At 47.4% G+C, this 16,993-nt stretch overlaps 1 protein-coding gene and 1 pseudogene across 1 annotated transcript; both read left to right on the top strand.

Annotated features, from left to right (window-relative positions):
- The first annotated feature begins 1,563 nt into the window (after nucleotides 1–1,563).
- On the top strand, nucleotides 1,564–2,634 carry LOC147981719 (uncharacterized). The gene has a single exon (XM_087516069.1). It carries the CDS (start codon nucleotides 1,564–1,566, stop codon nucleotides 2,632–2,634), a length of 1,071 nt encoding a protein of 356 aa, XP_087372195.1.
- Nucleotides 2,635–16,156: 13,522 nt separating this feature from the next.
- On the top strand, nucleotides 16,157–16,644 carry LOC147981718 (uncharacterized protein At5g01610-like; annotated as a pseudogene).
- The last annotated feature ends 349 nt before the right edge of the window (nucleotides 16,645–16,993 follow it).

Genomic DNA, 16,993 nt, shown 5'->3' with positions numbered 1-16,993 from the left:
AGTTCGGAGGGCAGGCTCGGGCGCTCCGGGACGAGATGGCCTTGGCGCTCGAGGCGGCACTAGCTCCGCTGCGCTCCGAGTTCTCTGCCATGCGTCACACGCTCGTCGGGCTCGTCGACAAGGCGGAGGTGCTCTTCTCCAAGTTGAGCTCGCCCGCGCGCGCCATCAGCCCGCCCCCTCGCGGTGCATGGAGGCGTTGAGGCAGACAAGGATGCGGTTCTTCCCCTTGCTGTTGGCCTAGCGGGGTTGGCGCTCGACTCACCTCGGCTCGGCTCGGGCGAGGCCACGAATGAAGCCTGGTCCGTCCAGACCACAGACACGCCTCAGCACGCCCCTCCCATCACCGGGCCGGTTCCCACGACTGCTGCGCCTCCTCCTGCTTTTGTTGAGCCACTGTTGTCTCCTCCGATGGACACCGCCTCGCCCCCGCCTGTGTCTGCTGATGGCCTGGAGCTCTAGGATCCTGCCATGGCTCCCTTGGAGGAGGCTGTCTGCGCATCGGCCGCCGCTGCTGATTTGCTACCTGCTGTTGACCTGAAGCCCGTTGCTGCTGTTGTGCTAGCCGATGAGCTCGTGGCTGCTGTTGTGTTAACTGAAGATGGCCTGGTGCCCGCTGATGTTGTTGTGCTATCTGAAGATGGCCTGGAGCCCGTGCATGGAGTTGGTCTATGGCCCGTGCATGTCAATGTGATGCCATGTGATGGCTTGGTGCATGCAAAGGTGCTGCCAACTGCCGCCTTGGCGGTTGGGTTGCTCTCTGGTGGGCCGGCGGAGGCTAGTCAGGTTACCAGCAACGAGCCGTCTGCTGCAGTTGTTCTGCTGCCCGACGACACCCACGCTGTGTTGCTCGCTAACGACCCCACTTCGCTGGCCGTCGTGGCGGCACCTGAAGACGGGCAATTTCCTTCAGCTGCCCTGGACACGTTCCTCGATTCCGTCGCCATCTGCGCCGACGCTCCGCTTATGCCCACCCCGGCTCCACGCAAGGCCAAGGCTGCTGTCTCGGTTACTCGTCGCAGCGCCCGCCTAGACAAGAAGAAGGCTCTGCTCCCGCCGGGCGCCGGCTCGGACGCGGTCCAAGAGATCATTGCCAGGGTCTGTGGCGTCCTTGATCCATCCGTTGGCTATGACGACAAGGCCAAGCAAGCGTACCTTGACTTGTTTGCCACTCCGCTAGCCGCTCCTGTGGTCCAGGCGATTGCGGGGCTTGTTTCGCATGCCAAGAACCTCATACAAAAGAAGTTAAAGAAGGGCAAGAATGCAACCGTGGAATCTCAAGTTACTGATGTGTAGGTGTCCTAGTAGTTCTAGTGGCCCTTGCGCCCGACGCTCGGCCAGGGAGGTCTCCCGTCCCAAGATATATCGCCTTCTGCTTTCTATTTTCCGTTTTAGTCTCCAGACGCTGCGCATCGCCGCGGCTCGAGGTCGCCTATCGTCTCACCCCTGGGGTGCTTCATGTTCGTCTGCTATCTTCTACAACATGTGTGTTTGCGTCAACCATCCATCTACCGGCTTCTCGGCTGTGAGAAGCCGCTCCTGCCGTGTTCACTCAAAGTTTCCTTAATGGCACAACCTAATGTCAACATCATCTATTGGAACGTTCGAGGCCTAAACTCGCGTGCACACCGGGATGCCGTTCGGGACATCGTCCGGGACTCTCATGCCTCCATTGTCTGCCTCCAAGAGACGAAACTCCAGGCTGTTGATGACGCCATCATCCGCGAGATGCTCGGCCCGAATTTCGTCGCGAACTACTATATCCTCCGGGCCAACGGCACCCGCGGGGGCTTGATTCTGGCCGCGTCGGATCGCTTCTTCACCCTATCCGGCTTCCATGCGACTCCGGGCTCCATCTCCGCCACCGTCACCATGCTCAACAAGCGCACTTCATGGACAATCACGGGTGTCTATGGCCCGCAGGGCGAGCAAGACAAGTTGGCCTTCACTGAGGAGCTTAGGACTCTCAAGACCGTGGCCAGAAGCGAGTGGCTCCTCCTAGGGGATTTCAACCTCATCACTAAAGCGGCGGATAAGAGCAACGCCAACATCAATCGACGCCTTGTGGGAAAGTTCCGTGGGGCTCTTGATTTCTTGCAGCTAAAGGAGCTTCACCTAGGCGGGCGCCGTTTCACCTGGTCAAATGCACAGGCCAACCCGGTCCTTACCAAGATTGACCACGTGTTCCACTCCGACGATTGGGACATGCTCTTCCCCAATGCGCACCTTCAGGCCATCACCACAACTTGCTCGCATCATGCTCCGTTATATCTTCAGGGGTGCGTCGACAACTCAAGAAAGCCCTCCTTTAAATTTGAGGAATTCTGGCTTCGTCTCCTGGGCTTCAATGACACCGTTTCCTTGGCTTGGAGCAAACATGTCCAGGCCCGGGATGCCATCCGCAAGATTCATATCAAGCTCTGTCGGACTGCGAAGGCCCTGCGTAACTGGCAAAAGGAAAAAGTCGGGATGCTCGGCTCCCAGATCGCGGTAGCCAAGGAGATCATCTGGCGCCTGGATGTTGCTGAGGAGGGAAGACCGCTCTTAGACTTAGAGTGGGAATTGCGTAAACAACTTAAGGCCTCGTACCTGGGCCTCCTCACCATTCAGAAAATCAAGCTGAGACAGCGTTCTTGACTCAACTGGATCCGCCTGGGGGATGCCACCACAAAGCTTTTCCATGCTCGAGCGAACGGAAGAAGGCGTAAGAACTTCATTCATACATTCACCATCACCTCGGGGCTGGCAATTACCAGACAGGACAAGGAACGGGCCCTTCTGGACCACTTTCAGGCTAACATCGGCACGCCTGCCATGCGCACCAAGTCCATTGTCTGGGAGAACATCGGGATGCAGCGCCACGACCTTTCGGCTTTGGATGCTCCATTCGACAAGGCGGAGATTAAGGAGGCGGTATTCTCCTTACCTTCGGTCAAGGCCCCGGGCCCGGATGGTTTCATCGGCGCCTTCTTCAAATCTTGGTGGGAGATCATCAAAGGGGATGTCGTGACTGCGATGATGCAGGTCGCGAACCTGAGAGGTGACTGCGCTGGCCTGATCAATTCTGCCAACATTATTCTGCTCCCGAAAAAAGCCGGCGCATCCTCCATTGGCGACTACCGCCCAATCAATTTGATACACAGCATCCCCAAGATCTTCTCCAAGCTATTGGCTAACCGTCTAGCCCCTTTGCTTCCGTCGCTGGTTTCCAAGTGCCAGAGTGCCTTTGTGCAGAAATGGTGCATCCACGATAATTTCCTTCACGTGCAAAACTTGATCAAAGAATTGCATAGCTCTTCAACGCCGGGCCTTTTCCTCAAGCTCGACATTTCCAAGGCTTTCGACTCTGTGGGTTAGGCCTACCTCCTGGAGGTGCTGCAACAATTGGGATTTGGACATCGCTGGCGGGACTGGATCTGCATGACCCTCGCTTCATCTTCCTCAAGGGTGTTGTTAAATGGGGAGCCGGGAACCCATTCATGCACGGAAAAGGCCTTCGTCAGGGTGACCCTGTCTCGCCTATGCTCTTCATTCTGGCCATTGATCCTCTGCAGCTTATGTTCCGGGCGGCTTCCCAAGCCGGGATCCTCAAGCCCATTAGGGCGCGGACGGCCTCCTACAGGGTTTCTCTCTATGCAGACGATGCTGGCATTTTCGCCAACCCGATCAAAGAAGAGATCGACGCAATCGCTAGGATCCTTGCTTGTTTTGGGGATGCATCGGGCCTCATCACAAATGTCAGCAAAACTGAGGTGTTCCCCATTCGCTGCCAGGACGTCGATCTCCCGGCAATCCTCTCGGCCTTCCTGGCCAAGCTGGCCTCGTTCCCCGGCCGACACCTTGGTCTCCCACTGCATACCAGGCGGCTCAGAAGGGTTGACCTCCAACCTCTTCTAAACAAGGCCATGGGCAGGTTGCCGGGCTGGAAGGGGAAGAACCTGGCGCGACCGGGCAGGGTCTCCCTTGCAATGTCCGTGCTATGCGCCATCGCAAATCATCACCTCACGGCTTTCGCGCTTCCCGCTTGGGCAATCCAGAAGCTCAGTAAGATCACTCGCAACTTCATCTGGTGTGGGGAAGACTCAGAAAACGCATCTAGCGGACACTCTTTGGTCAACTGGAAGACTGTCTGTCGGCCTAAGCCCATAGGGGGCCTGGGAATCACGGACCTCGAGAGATTTGGTAGGGCGCTCCGACTTCGCTGGCCTTGGCTTATGTGGACTGATCCTGGCCACCAATGGGTGGGCTTTGCGGTGCCCTGCGATGACACGGATATGGCGCTCTTCAGGGCTTCTACCACCATCTCCTTGGGCAATGGGAGAAAATCCTTATTCTGGCATGACGACTAGACAGGACGGGGCCCCTTGTCCCGGGCCTTCCCAGAGCTGTACAAAATTGCCACCAGGAAGAGGAGAACTGTGATGAAGGAGCTCTAGGAGGAGAACTGGATCAGATCGGTGGCCCGTCTTTCGTCGCCTACCCACCTATAGGAATTCATTGCCCTCGCATCAGTTATCTCCCAGGTTGTGTTGAACCCGGACCAGGAGGACTCCATCACTTGGCGGTGGACCCCCAATGGCATATACTCTGCTGCTTCGGCCTACGCGGCCCAGTTCTCTGCATCCTACCCCAGGTTCTCCCAGCCAAGATTTCGGAGGCACACGCTGAGCCAAAATGCAAGTTCTTCGCCTGGCTTGTGCTCCACGGAAAAATCCTCACGGCCGACATGCTTGCCGTTCGTGGATGGCCGCACGACCCTCACTGCCCCCTTTGCCTGGGGGCACCGGAGACGGCCACTCATCTCTGCAAGGACTGCCCGTTTGCCGCCGCAGTTTGGTCTCACGTCCAGGTGTGGACAGGAGAGGACTTTGGGGCAACGCCCATGTTGCCCCCTTCGATGGGGATTTCGGACTGGTGGGATTCGTTCACTACCAATTTGCCCAAGGATGACAGAAGAAGGCGGAGCGGGCGTTTCCTTTACACCATCTGGAACATCTGGAAGGAGCGAAACCGACGCATCTTCAATGAAACTCGCCTCACGCACCTTGAGGTAGCAGCTATTTCCTTCGACGACATCAAGCAAAGGACTTTGGCCTTTGGCCATGCACAGGTGGCAACCGGTATCGGTTGATTAGTGCCATCGTGTTGTTTTTTTCTAGGGGGTTTTGTCCGGTTCCTCTCAAAAAAACGGATCTCTGTTGTATATAAACTATCTTCTTCTTCTTATATGAAAAGGCAGTGCTCCTGCCGGTTCCTCAAAAAAAAAGGAGTTCCGCTCGGATTGTGATGGGTCACTTTGTGGGTCGACGACACTGGGTCGTCGTGATGGACGGTGCCGCTGCCCGACGAGACGCCGCCGAGCCGAATGTCCTGCCACGAACCGAAGCACAGGGAAGGCGAGGTGCACGAGTTTTGCTAGCCACGAACTTTCATAAAACATGATATTGTTTTGCTATTTCATAAAAGTGTTTTTGATGGTTGCGCTAATTTCAAAACTTATTTCACTCGTTTAAAAAGAACTAATTTCACTTCTCTTAAGCATTGATTTCACTGATTCTAAAACAGATATTTCACTCATTTTCAAATGAAGAATTTATGCTAATCAAAAGTGAAATCAGTTGTGTCAAATGAGTGAAAATTATTTCACTTATTTTAGAAAACTGATTTCACTCATTTGATACAATTGATTTCACTAATTTGACACACTGATTTCAGTCGTTTCAACTAAAAGAAAAACATGTTTCATAAAACTAACTTCACTATTTTTGAATAACTCATTTTACTTGTTTCCAAAAACTGATTTCACTCAATTAAAAAATTATCAATTCAGAAAATCATCTCGGTTCATAAAACAGATTTCGCTCGTTTCAAAAATTATATTTCACTCACTCAAACAATCATTTAACTCAGCACAAATATCAGTTTCAAACATTTAAAAAACCTATTTCACTTCTTTCGGAAAAAAATTGAAATGTATTTCACTCAGCACAAATATCAGTTTCAAACATTGAAAAGGATGTTTCACACCAAAAAAATATATTTCATTTTTTCAAATAGCTTATTTCACTCATTTCAGAAAATACATTACAGTCGGGCAATTGAAATATTATATTTCACTTGTTCCAAAAAACTGATTACACTCATTAAAAAATAGATTTCACTAGTTTCAGAAAAACACATTACAGTCACTCCTTTGGAGAAACAGTTTAACAAGCTGGAATATGAAACTCACAAAGAAAACTATATTCAGAAAAGTGGTTTCAATCATATCAATAACTGATATCAAATTTTAGAAAATTGTAATTTGAAATTAGTGAAATTAATATTTTGATATGATTGAAATAATAAAAATTAACCCTCCAAAAAAGAAATAGTAAACTAGTTTAAATATATTCAAGATTGGTCTTCTTCTAAAGATATTATGCCCAGGAATTTGAATATTTGAAATTTTTAAATAATAGAACATTACTGTAAAAAATATTGGCCTTCCAAAAATGTAAACAAAAATAAAATGCATGGATTTGTTTGAGAGAGAGAGAGAGGAGAGATGCCCCATGCATGCGTACATCTCACTGTAAAAAGTACTGCATTTCCTGCCATGGGACCTATTGATCTGACATAGATTTACCTATATACAAAAGATTACCTGACACAATACATGATTATATATATGAGTGGGGCCTACTTAGACACAGATCATAAAGCAGTTGAACGGTGGATGCTATACCGGTACATCCCGGCTCCGGTAAAAAGGTGTTTGCGAGGAAGGCCCCCACGCCATGGAGGTCGTAGTCGACATCGGTGACATCGAACGGTCGGAGGCTGACTTTGTCCGCGCTCTCCGATGTTCTGGTTTGCTGGATCTCAGGTTCTCTTGCATATTTGCGTAAGTCCATAGTCTCCAGCTCTCTTTTCACTCCTCGCTTCCATCCATGGGCACCACCAGATTTCGGGCCTCTAGTTTGTGTTTTTCAATTGCGCCAGGGATCCGCGTTGCAACTGCTATTGGCAAATCTCCAGTCTCGGCTGATTGGTGCAGTCCTTCAGTTTGTGCTCGTGCCAGAATCGTGGTGTTTCGACGGCTGCTACCGGCAAAATCTCCAGTGCCGACTAATTAGTGCAGCCCACGGCGTGTCTAGCTTCCTGGAGGTTCACGCGCTTACAGCAGTGCCATTAGATTAATTTATATGATAATCCCCATGGTTTTGTAGGTTCATACGCAAGGTGTCGCAGTTGGTAGATCTGTGGATATGTCAACGTTCAGTGACTATGATAAACTCATAGTTGAGTTAGACAAGATGCTAGAGTTTGACAGTGAATTAATGTCTTCAGACTGAGGCAGATTGTGTATACTGATAATTAGGGTGACATGATGCTGGTGGGAGCTGATCCGTGGGAGTAAGCCATCTACCTTGGTGCTTGCTTTGATATGTATCAAGCAAAAATCCCATTCCTGTTAATTACTACTTCCTTTGTAAACTTCTATAGGACGTTTTAGCTTACACTATATTGTGAGCAGAGAATTCTACAGCATAGTGAGGATTTTCATTTACACCAAGAAGAAGATCCAGGAGATGAGACGTAGAAGGAAATCTGGCAAGACCAACGTCGACAATGGTGGCACTTTCGTGTATAATTCTATTCCCTTCAAATCGCAGTGTGCATTCTTGACTGACAGTTTGGCTATATGTTTCCCTGAAGAAAAGGACTATACGATTGTGTGAATCGAGTTGCTGGTCATTGCTGTAGATTAAAATTTCTTACATCAAGATTCTTTGCCTGATGCTAGAGAAAAAATATATGTACTGTAACACGATTCGTGACCAAATATGTCTCTCTCATTGTAATAAATTTACTCTGCTATACTTCATTATCAAGCTCATATATTGCATGAGACCTACTGATGCCACCTGCTGTTGCCACGTCAATTTCATATAGACTGACAAGCTTATCATGCATAACAGGTAGATGTTGAAAAAGCAATGACAGAAAACAGCACCTTTGCTTCTCAAGCTCATAGAAGACTTATTTTAATGACTAGCTTGATTCAGTGTCTCCTTCCTGTTCTGCCAACAAGACTTCTTGCACTAAAAGTAACTGATTCTGTGAAACCATTGTGTACGGCATTTGTAAACAGGTGCTTAGTGGTATGTTTGACCCACCTCATGTATATCTTTTGTCAGTGACACTAATGACTTCTTGCAAAGTGAAGACAACCATATTTTGGTTTTAATGTTCCCTATATAACATACCAGCCACCTCCTATACTTTTTGGTGCATTGGGGGTGGGTTATGCAGAAATCTAGCGGAAGAAATCTTAGTTCAGTCAGAGTTCTATATCCCTGCCATAAATAACAATTTATTTCTCCTGGTTTCTACGAAGCGTTAGCATGACTCCCATCTTGCATTGACCATGTAAATCTTCAGCTCGTGATTTTTGTCTAGGCCACTGACTGAAACAAACACCTCTAGAAAGGATGACCATAAAACTTATTCAAGGTTCTGGAGACCTTTGACACAATATGAAATTTCTGTTACAAATCCAAGCAATTTTTTTAGAAATGAAGGAGGACCCCCGACCTCTGCATCTGGACGATGCATGCAGTCACTTTATTAATTATTCACATAAGACCTTACAAAGTCATATAACAGTAAGACTAAAGCCACCGTCTAGCAGTACTGCCGTCTAGGCAACATCTGTCGCTACTCCTATCCAGTTGATATAGGGATGCTGATAGTCTGGGCCTAATACCAAACAGACCTCGCAGCCAAACCTAACATCTAAGACTTAAGGTCCAAGCAGGACGCCTGCCGGGTATGAGTCACCCACCAGTCCGGTGCATTCCTCAACCAGGACGCCTGCCGGGTATGAGGCCGCCGCAGCCACCTGCCACCAATCCATTTTTAGTGTTGTACTGCTGCATCTACCTTGCCCGGTCTAGCTGCCATCGACGCCATCACGACGCCAGACAACGCCAGCATCCTATGCTCGTCCATCATCACACGCCCACCGGCGAGACCTCGTTGCTCCATGTCATTGAGACCCGCCGTTGTCGACGTGCCAGATGCCACGCCGCTCCTCCGACGCGAAACACCACCTGCTGCCTCTGGTCCCATCCCCTCCGCATGCAGTTCCTCAAACCGAGCACCCAAACGCCCTAGACGGCGCCTCCAAGAAGAGCACGACACACCCAGTGCCGCCGCCGCCAAATCTAAGGAGATTTAGGGTTTTCACCAAGCAATACCTCTACATAATCCTAAGTCCCAAAATTGCATTTTATGTAGGTTATTACTATTAAAAAATTCATGTTTTTACGCCCACCCTCATGTGTTTCAGAATTGGAGAAGTCACCCACTCACTGCAGAGACTTACGGCGAGGCCGGATGGGCCGTGGCCTGCCCAGGCACTGAAGCAAAAAATGTTATATATGAAGCCCATCCAACAACAATGCATTGATTTTTAGTTTGATAGCACATTTTGCAGTCTAAAAGCTTCTTGGTTCCGTGGTCCTGAAACGGGCCGGGAGAAGGAAGTGGAACAAGAGGAGGCCGAGGGAGAGGCCGTGTAGGAAGAGGACGAGGCCGTGCAAACCCAAGTGATCCGTTTCATGAACACAATTATGAGTTCTCAGCTCAGGAGAAGGATACAGCCATGGATGATGGAGCAAATAACAGGAAGAGGGGATCGTCTACGCCGGGCGTTCCAATATCCAACCAGCAACATCCAACAGCCATAGCACAAGGGAGGCAGCCGTTGATGCTACTTCCTGCAGAGTTGCCGTCTAGTCCCCCGCCGAAGCATGATCCAAAGAGAAACAAACCAAGCCCACCGACCCCGAACAAGGATGTTGCTTCTGCAAAACCTACTGATGCGCATTTGGCGGGCCCCCATGAGGGGTCGCGCCTAGCGCAATGAGTATACTTAGCTGGAACTGTCGCGCGGCTGGCAAACCCGTGACGGTTCGAGAGCTTCGTGAGCTCACGAAGCAACATGCCCCCTCAATGCTTTGTATTGTAGAAACTCAAATTGAGGGAAGTAGAGTCAAAAATCTAGCTGGTTCTCTAGGGTTTGACAAGAGCTATGCTGTTAGTAGTGTAGGAAGGAGTGGAGGTATTGGAATTTTTTGGAATGATTCAATAAAAATTGAAATAATTGGTTATTCTGAGTATCATATTGATGTGGTAGTGGACGACTTGGTTGAAACAAGAAACAGAGTGACTTTTGTCTATGGGGAGGCCCAAGTTTCAGAGAGATATAAAACATGGAACATGTTAAGAGGTATAGCAAGCACTAGCACTCTTCCCTGGGCAGCCATAGGAGATTTTGATGAGGTGCTACGCCAGGACGAGCATGATGGAGTTGGCGAACGAAGCCAAGCCCAAATGGATGCGTTTAGGGATGCGATTGACACATGCAGCCTCCTGGATATTGGATATACGGGGAAGCCTTGGACTTTTGAACGGAAAGTGGCTGGTGGTTCTTTCACACGGGTAAGGCTGGATAGATGTTTAGCTACACCGGAGTGGTGCGGTGTTTTCCCTGAGGCTGTGCTGGAACACCATGCGGCAGCTTCATCCGATCACGAGCCGATCTTGCTTAGGTTTGGAACCGACGGGCATGCATGCAACAGGGCCCCACGCTCTTTTAAATATGAAGTCATGTGGGAGCGGCACCCGGAACTGATGAATGTAGTGGGAGAAGGATGGTTAAAGAATCCGGCGGACACGGTGACCGAGTTGCAGGCAAAGCTACAGAACCTGTCCACTGATTTGACTGTGTGGGACCGGACCCAGTTTGGGAATGTTCGCGCTGAGATCCAGAAGCTGAAAAGCGAACTTCAATCATTGCGTGCGATCCCAGGAAGATATGCGCCGACGCATGCTGAGGTAAAAATAGCAGACAGGCTAGTAGAGCATTTTCACAGAGAGGAAATATTGTGGAGGCAAAGAACAAGATTAGAGTGGCTTGCTCATGGTGATAAAAATACATATTTCTTCCACCTTAGAGCAAGCCGACGTCGAAGGAAAAATCAGATAAAATCATTGCAATTACCTGATGGAACAATAACAGAAAATACAGCGGAACTTGACGAGATGACAACCAGTTTTTACTCTGACTTGTACACTTCCGAAGGAGTACAAAACATGGAAGAGGTTTTAAACACAGTCCCTCGCCGAGTGACACAGGAAATGAATGATAGTTTAAATGCACCGTACATACAGGAGGAAGTGAAGAAAGGATTGTTTCAGATGTTTCCCGTTAAAGCACCAGGCCCAGACGGTTTCCCTGCTTATTTCTTCCAACGGCACTGGGATGTGTGTGGAGAGGAAGTCACCAAAGTTGTTCTGAGAATAGTGAACGGTACAGAATCGGCTGAGTGTATTAACAACACCTTGCTGGTGTTGATCCCAAAGGTAAAAAATCCCACATTACTGTCTCAGTTCAGACCAATCAGTCTTTGCAATGTTCTTTACAAGATAGCCTCGAAGGTGATATCTAACCGTCTGAAACTAGTCCTTCCTGAGATCATATCGAGCGAGCAATCCGCTTTTGTTCCAGGTAGACTGATCACAGATAATATTATCGCTGCTTATGAGTGTTTGCATTTTATGAAAAGGAACAAGGCAAAGAAAAACCAACATTGCGCTTTAAAGCTTGACATGATAAAAGCTTACAATAGAGTAGAATGGGATTATCTGAAGGCAATTATGATCAAGTTGGGCTTCATGGAAAGGTGGGTTAGAATTGTGATGAATCTTATAAACTCTGTCACCTTTTCGGTTTTGTTCAATGGAAAGAAATTAAAGGAGTTCAAGCCATCAAGGGGTATTCGCCAAGGGGACCCAATCTCTCCATATTTGTTCTTGATAGCAGCAGAGGGCCTTTCGTGCCTATTAAAATCCAAAGATGAGTCATCTAATTTGGGTGGATTGCAAGTGGCTCCTACGGCGCCACGAGTAAACCATCTTCTATTCGCTGATGACAGCCTGCTGTTTTTTAAGGCTAATAGTATGGGAGCATTGGAGGTGCACCAGGTTCTGGATACCTATTGTCAGGCAACTGGGCAAAGGATAAACTATGATAAATCATCTATCATTTTCAGCAAAGGAGTTCCGGAGAGTGTAAGGGATGAGATCAAGGGACTACTTCATGTGCCCAATGAGACACTAAATGAGAAATATCTGGGTATGCCTTCGGATGTTGGATCATCAAAAAATGGCGCGTTTAAATATTTGAAGGACCGCTTGTGGAGCAGAATCAAGGGATGGATTGAGAGAACAATGTCTTCGGCGGGGAAAGAAGTTCTGGTCAAAGCAGTAGCCCAAGCTATACCTGTCTTTTCTATGTCCTGTTTCAAACTGCCCAGAGGACTTTGTGAAAGTCTTAACATGATGATTAGAAAGTTCTGGTGGGGTAGCAAGAATGGTCAACGAAAACCGTACTGGGTGTCTTGGAAGGATATGACTCAGCCAAAAGCAATGGGTGGCCTGGGGTTTAAGGATTTTGAGTTGTTTAATTTGTCTTTGCTTGCTAAACAAGCATGGAGGATCTTGCAGAACCCTGATACACTAAGTGCGTGCATTCTAAAGAGTGTATATTTCCCGACATTTACAATTCTTAAAGCAAGTCTGGGATCACATCCGAGCCAGGTGTGGAGAGCAATCCTAGAAGGCCGTGATGTCCTAAACCTGGGCCTTATTCGAAGGATTGGTAATGGGACAGAAACGAGTATCTGGGAGGAAAACTGGATTCCTAGAGATGAAATGATGAGGCCGTACGGCTGCCTGATACAAAACCCACTGTCACTAGTGTCGGAACTCATAGATGCTACGTCTGCAAGGTGGAATGTTCAGCGCCTTCAAGAAGTTTTTCTCCACATTGACGTTCAGCCAATCTTGAGCATCCCAATTTGTACGAGAAATATACAAGATAGTTGGGCATGGAATTTTGAGAAGAAGGGTATGTTCACTGTCAGGTCCGCATATAACATGTTGATCTCGATCAGGAAGAGGAGGGAAGCATGGTTGGAAGGAAACACAGGATCGTCAACAACGAGCAAAGAGAGTGGGGATTGGAAGAAACTTTGGCACACTCCGGTACCAGGGAAGGTTCGGATGTTCCTGTGGCGACTTGCAAAACAATCATTGCCGACGAATGACGTTCGGGCCCATCGCAACATGGCGTAGTCGAGTGTCTGTGGGATGTGCGGAGTACAGGATTCATGGCGCCAGTCGTTGCTGGAATGCACAACGTCACGGTGCACTTGGGCGTTGTCTGAAGAAGAAATCGGGCAGAAAATCACGGGCACGACCGAACCATCAGCGAAACAGTGGCTATTCACAATGATGAATCTATTATCTGATGCGCAATTTGTGAAGATGGCTGTAACGCTCTGGGCGATTTGGTCAGCAAGGAGGAACGCGATCCACGAAGGGATATTTCAAAGTCCGCATGCTACTCATTTTTTCGTTGAGAGGTTCATCTCTGAACTGGATATGATCAAGGGCCCTACATCAACTCAACCCAGTACGCGTAGAAGAACGGTGGGAAGCTCGCGACCTAAGGCGCCGCCGCCGGGCTTTGCAAAAATCATGTAGATGCTGCTGTTGCTCGATCCAGGGGAACGGCAGCGGCGATATGCAGAGATGATCAAGGACAGTATTAGGGTAGTTCTTCTCTGCTAATTTATGGCATGCAGGATCCGGCCACACTAGAGATCATTGCGTGTCGGGAGGCATTGGCGCTGGCTGAGGACCTGGGAGTTCAGAATATTGTCATCTCGTCAGATGCAAAACAAGCAGTACAAGATCTGAACAAAGCAAGCAGAGGCCGGGATGGGGCTATCATCGAGGAGATACACGCTAGAGCTTCTAATTTTACTTGCTCTTTTATGTTTGAAAGTCGGTCAGTCAATGTAGAGGCACACAAACTTGCTAGATTTTCTCTTTCTCTTGATCAGGGGCGTTATCTTTGGCTTGTCCAACCCCATGATTCGAATTGTATCCCACACGTTGTGGTTTATGATCAATAAAGCTTTTGCTTTACCGCTCAAAAAAAAAAATTGCAGTCTTTGCCTACCTTGTTTTATGGTAGCTCTGCCACTGCACCCACTTTCCAAGATTTTGCGACGGAGCTACACGACATTAAGCAGTGGTACATGCTCCATCATTCTATAAGGTTGAGCAAATACACGAGAGTACATGTGGGAGACAATTCGGGTTGTAATAGGCATCGCTGCAGTTTAACCATCTGGAAGCATGCCGGAGATTCTTCCATGCAAGTTTGGCGCTGAAACGTATCCGGTGTCGCTTACTAAGTAGTTGCTCGCTTGCCCCGAAGAAAATGCTGAATTACTCGGTAACTTGAGGAGGATACATAGCCATTCTGATGACTACGAGACTCACGATTACATGATTAGAATAGCATATAGTCTATCCGAATTCGGACTGAGATTAGACTACCCTGCAAAAAATGAGATATCGGACTGAGATTGATAGGACCTGAACAGTTTGTGGAGTCTGAGCTTTATTGGTAGTCTATTGCCTGCGCGCTGCAGGCAATACCTTTTCTTTTATAGTATCAAAATTTTGGATTATTGTTTATGTAAAGCATTTTCATGCATTATTCAATATATTAATGCATTCTTTTATATGATAATATTATTTGATTTTAGTGAGCTAGGAACATGGAAAGAATTATTTGTTCTCCTGTTGTAACGCACAAAAAATGCTGACGCTGTAAAGGTTCTTGAGCAGAGGTATTAGCAGTTGGATGCTCCGTGCTGCCACTTCGGTTAACTGCTTGCTATTGGATGGAATACTGTAAGATTGAGAGGGAATTACAGTGAAAGATGAAGATAAGGTCTCTTTTGCTAGGTGAGTAATAACTATACAGGGAATATCACCATCTTTTTCATATTTCTAAGCACATACTCCCTCTGTAAAGTAATATAAGATCTTTTAGATTAGCAATGATCACTAATCTAAAAGATCTTATATTAGTTTACGGAGGGATTATTTATTTAATTTGTCTCCATTGCCATGCATGAAATTTTTCGATAGTGCATATAATAAGTGTAGATGAGACGGGGGTGGCATTCACCATCATCGCAAGTTTGTGAAATTAAGTCGGTGCAGGCAGAACCTCGCGAAGTGGAATGCTAGAGGGTGATGAACAAGCTCATCACCTTGAGATTGATCATGTTCTCCGTCTCCGTGAATAGGTGGCCCTACTGATCAACAGCAACGAAGAGGGCACGTGGCAACATGGATGGATCACTAGCAGTGTGAATTTGTTTCTTCCATTGCTCACTAGCAGTGTGGATTTGTTTTTCCCGGTCGCAACGCACGGGCATTTTTGCTAGTAATTATTATGAGGATAGGATTCTCCATCCCTCGACGCATGGGTGGTCGTCCGATTTGGCCTACCTACAGAATGGTTTTGAGTGTTGATTATAGAATATGCTATCAAAAACTACATCAATTATTATAGGTTGATATGATCTCTATTAATTTGTTCCTCCAATTATTTTGTAGTTGAAAATCGTTTGTGCGCCCTCTTTTTTCCTTGTAAAATCACTTAACAGACTTTATTAAGCTAAAAAGATTTGTGTTCTATTCAAAGCAATTTGGGTTTTATTTTTGAATTGTGGTAGTTTATTGATGGATATTTTTAAATTTAGAATTTAGGTGTTGATCTATCTGTTAAAAAGTAGCTTGACCAGTGTACACGTTGGGTGTCATGGCCTATACATTGCCGGTAGAGGTGTTGAGTGTCGCCTTGAATGGTTTAAAAGGTATTGCGGGCCGAGATAAATAATAATGGACCTCGGCGCCTTTGAGAAGAACTTGGTGAATGTTATTAAAGTAGAAAATTAATTTCCGCTAAAATAAGAGACATATTTAATTCCACCTCAATGAATGTACAGTAAAGATTATTTTTTGAGGGAATTAAATGTTTATTTTGCTGCTATGATTTGAAAAATTAATGAGCATATATATCTTATATTTATCTAATTTATATGAGAATATTTTTAGTAGGGGTATATTTCCAATTAACTTTGGTGAGTACTGAATACACATTTATTGTATACCAAATATTTATAAATTTATCTCTCTATATATAGCCTGCATCTTTTTGTGCTGACACACAAATATATTTGCAAAGCTTTAGTTGTCAGCCTGAGCTAGAGCACCAACAATGGCGAAGCACACTACCCTCCTCCTCGTGGCAATAGTAGACATCCTTCTCACTGCCACCGCCGCCACCATGGCCAAGGCCCTAGCCCCCGCAGCCAAGCCGACGGCGTACGAAATGCTAGGGCGATATGGCTTCCCACAGGGCATCCTCCCGCAGGGAGTGCATGCCTACAAGCTCCGACCGGATGGCTCCTTTGAGGTACACTTCTCCGATGAATGCAAATTGTGTGTCGACGGCCAGTACAACATCCACTATAGCACTCGGGTCGCCGGGAACATAAAAATGACACGATCAGCACTCTTGAAGGCATTAAGGTGAAGGTCTTTGTTGCGTGGGTCAGCATAAAGGAGGTTGGCCGTGATGGGGATGAGCTTAGGCTGCACGCCGGGATGATATCCAAGTCATTCCCGGTAGATGTTTTCTCCTCTAGCCCTAAGTGTAACTGAGACTCGACTGCAAGATCGACACAAGTGTCGCCACACTAGTAGAAAAAGGGTCAAACGTGAAGCACATTAGTGCCGGTTTGAATTAGAACCGGCACTAATGTGTACATTAGTGCCGGTTCGTGGCGGCGATCAATAGTACCGGTTCATGGCGAACCTTTAGTACCGGTTCATGCCACGAACCGGTACTAAAGAGGCTGCATCAGCCTGCGGTCAGGCTATGGCCCCACCATCACCATTTAGTGCCGGTTCTTACCACGAACCGGTACTAATGAGTTTATGGCAAGCTGTTTTTAGTCCCACCTCGCCAAGAGAGAGGCAGTATGAGCGGTTTATAAGCCATGAGTGCACA

Source organism: Triticum urartu, chromosome 3A, assembly GCF_056163025.1.
Source record: "Triticum urartu cultivar PI428250 chromosome 3A, HENAU_Tu73, whole genome shotgun sequence".
In the NCBI taxonomy this organism is placed as follows: domain Eukaryota; kingdom Viridiplantae; phylum Streptophyta; class Magnoliopsida; order Poales; family Poaceae; genus Triticum; species Triticum urartu.
The sequence above is the reverse complement of the archived record's forward strand: the minus strand, read 5'-3'. Positions and strand labels throughout refer to the sequence as shown.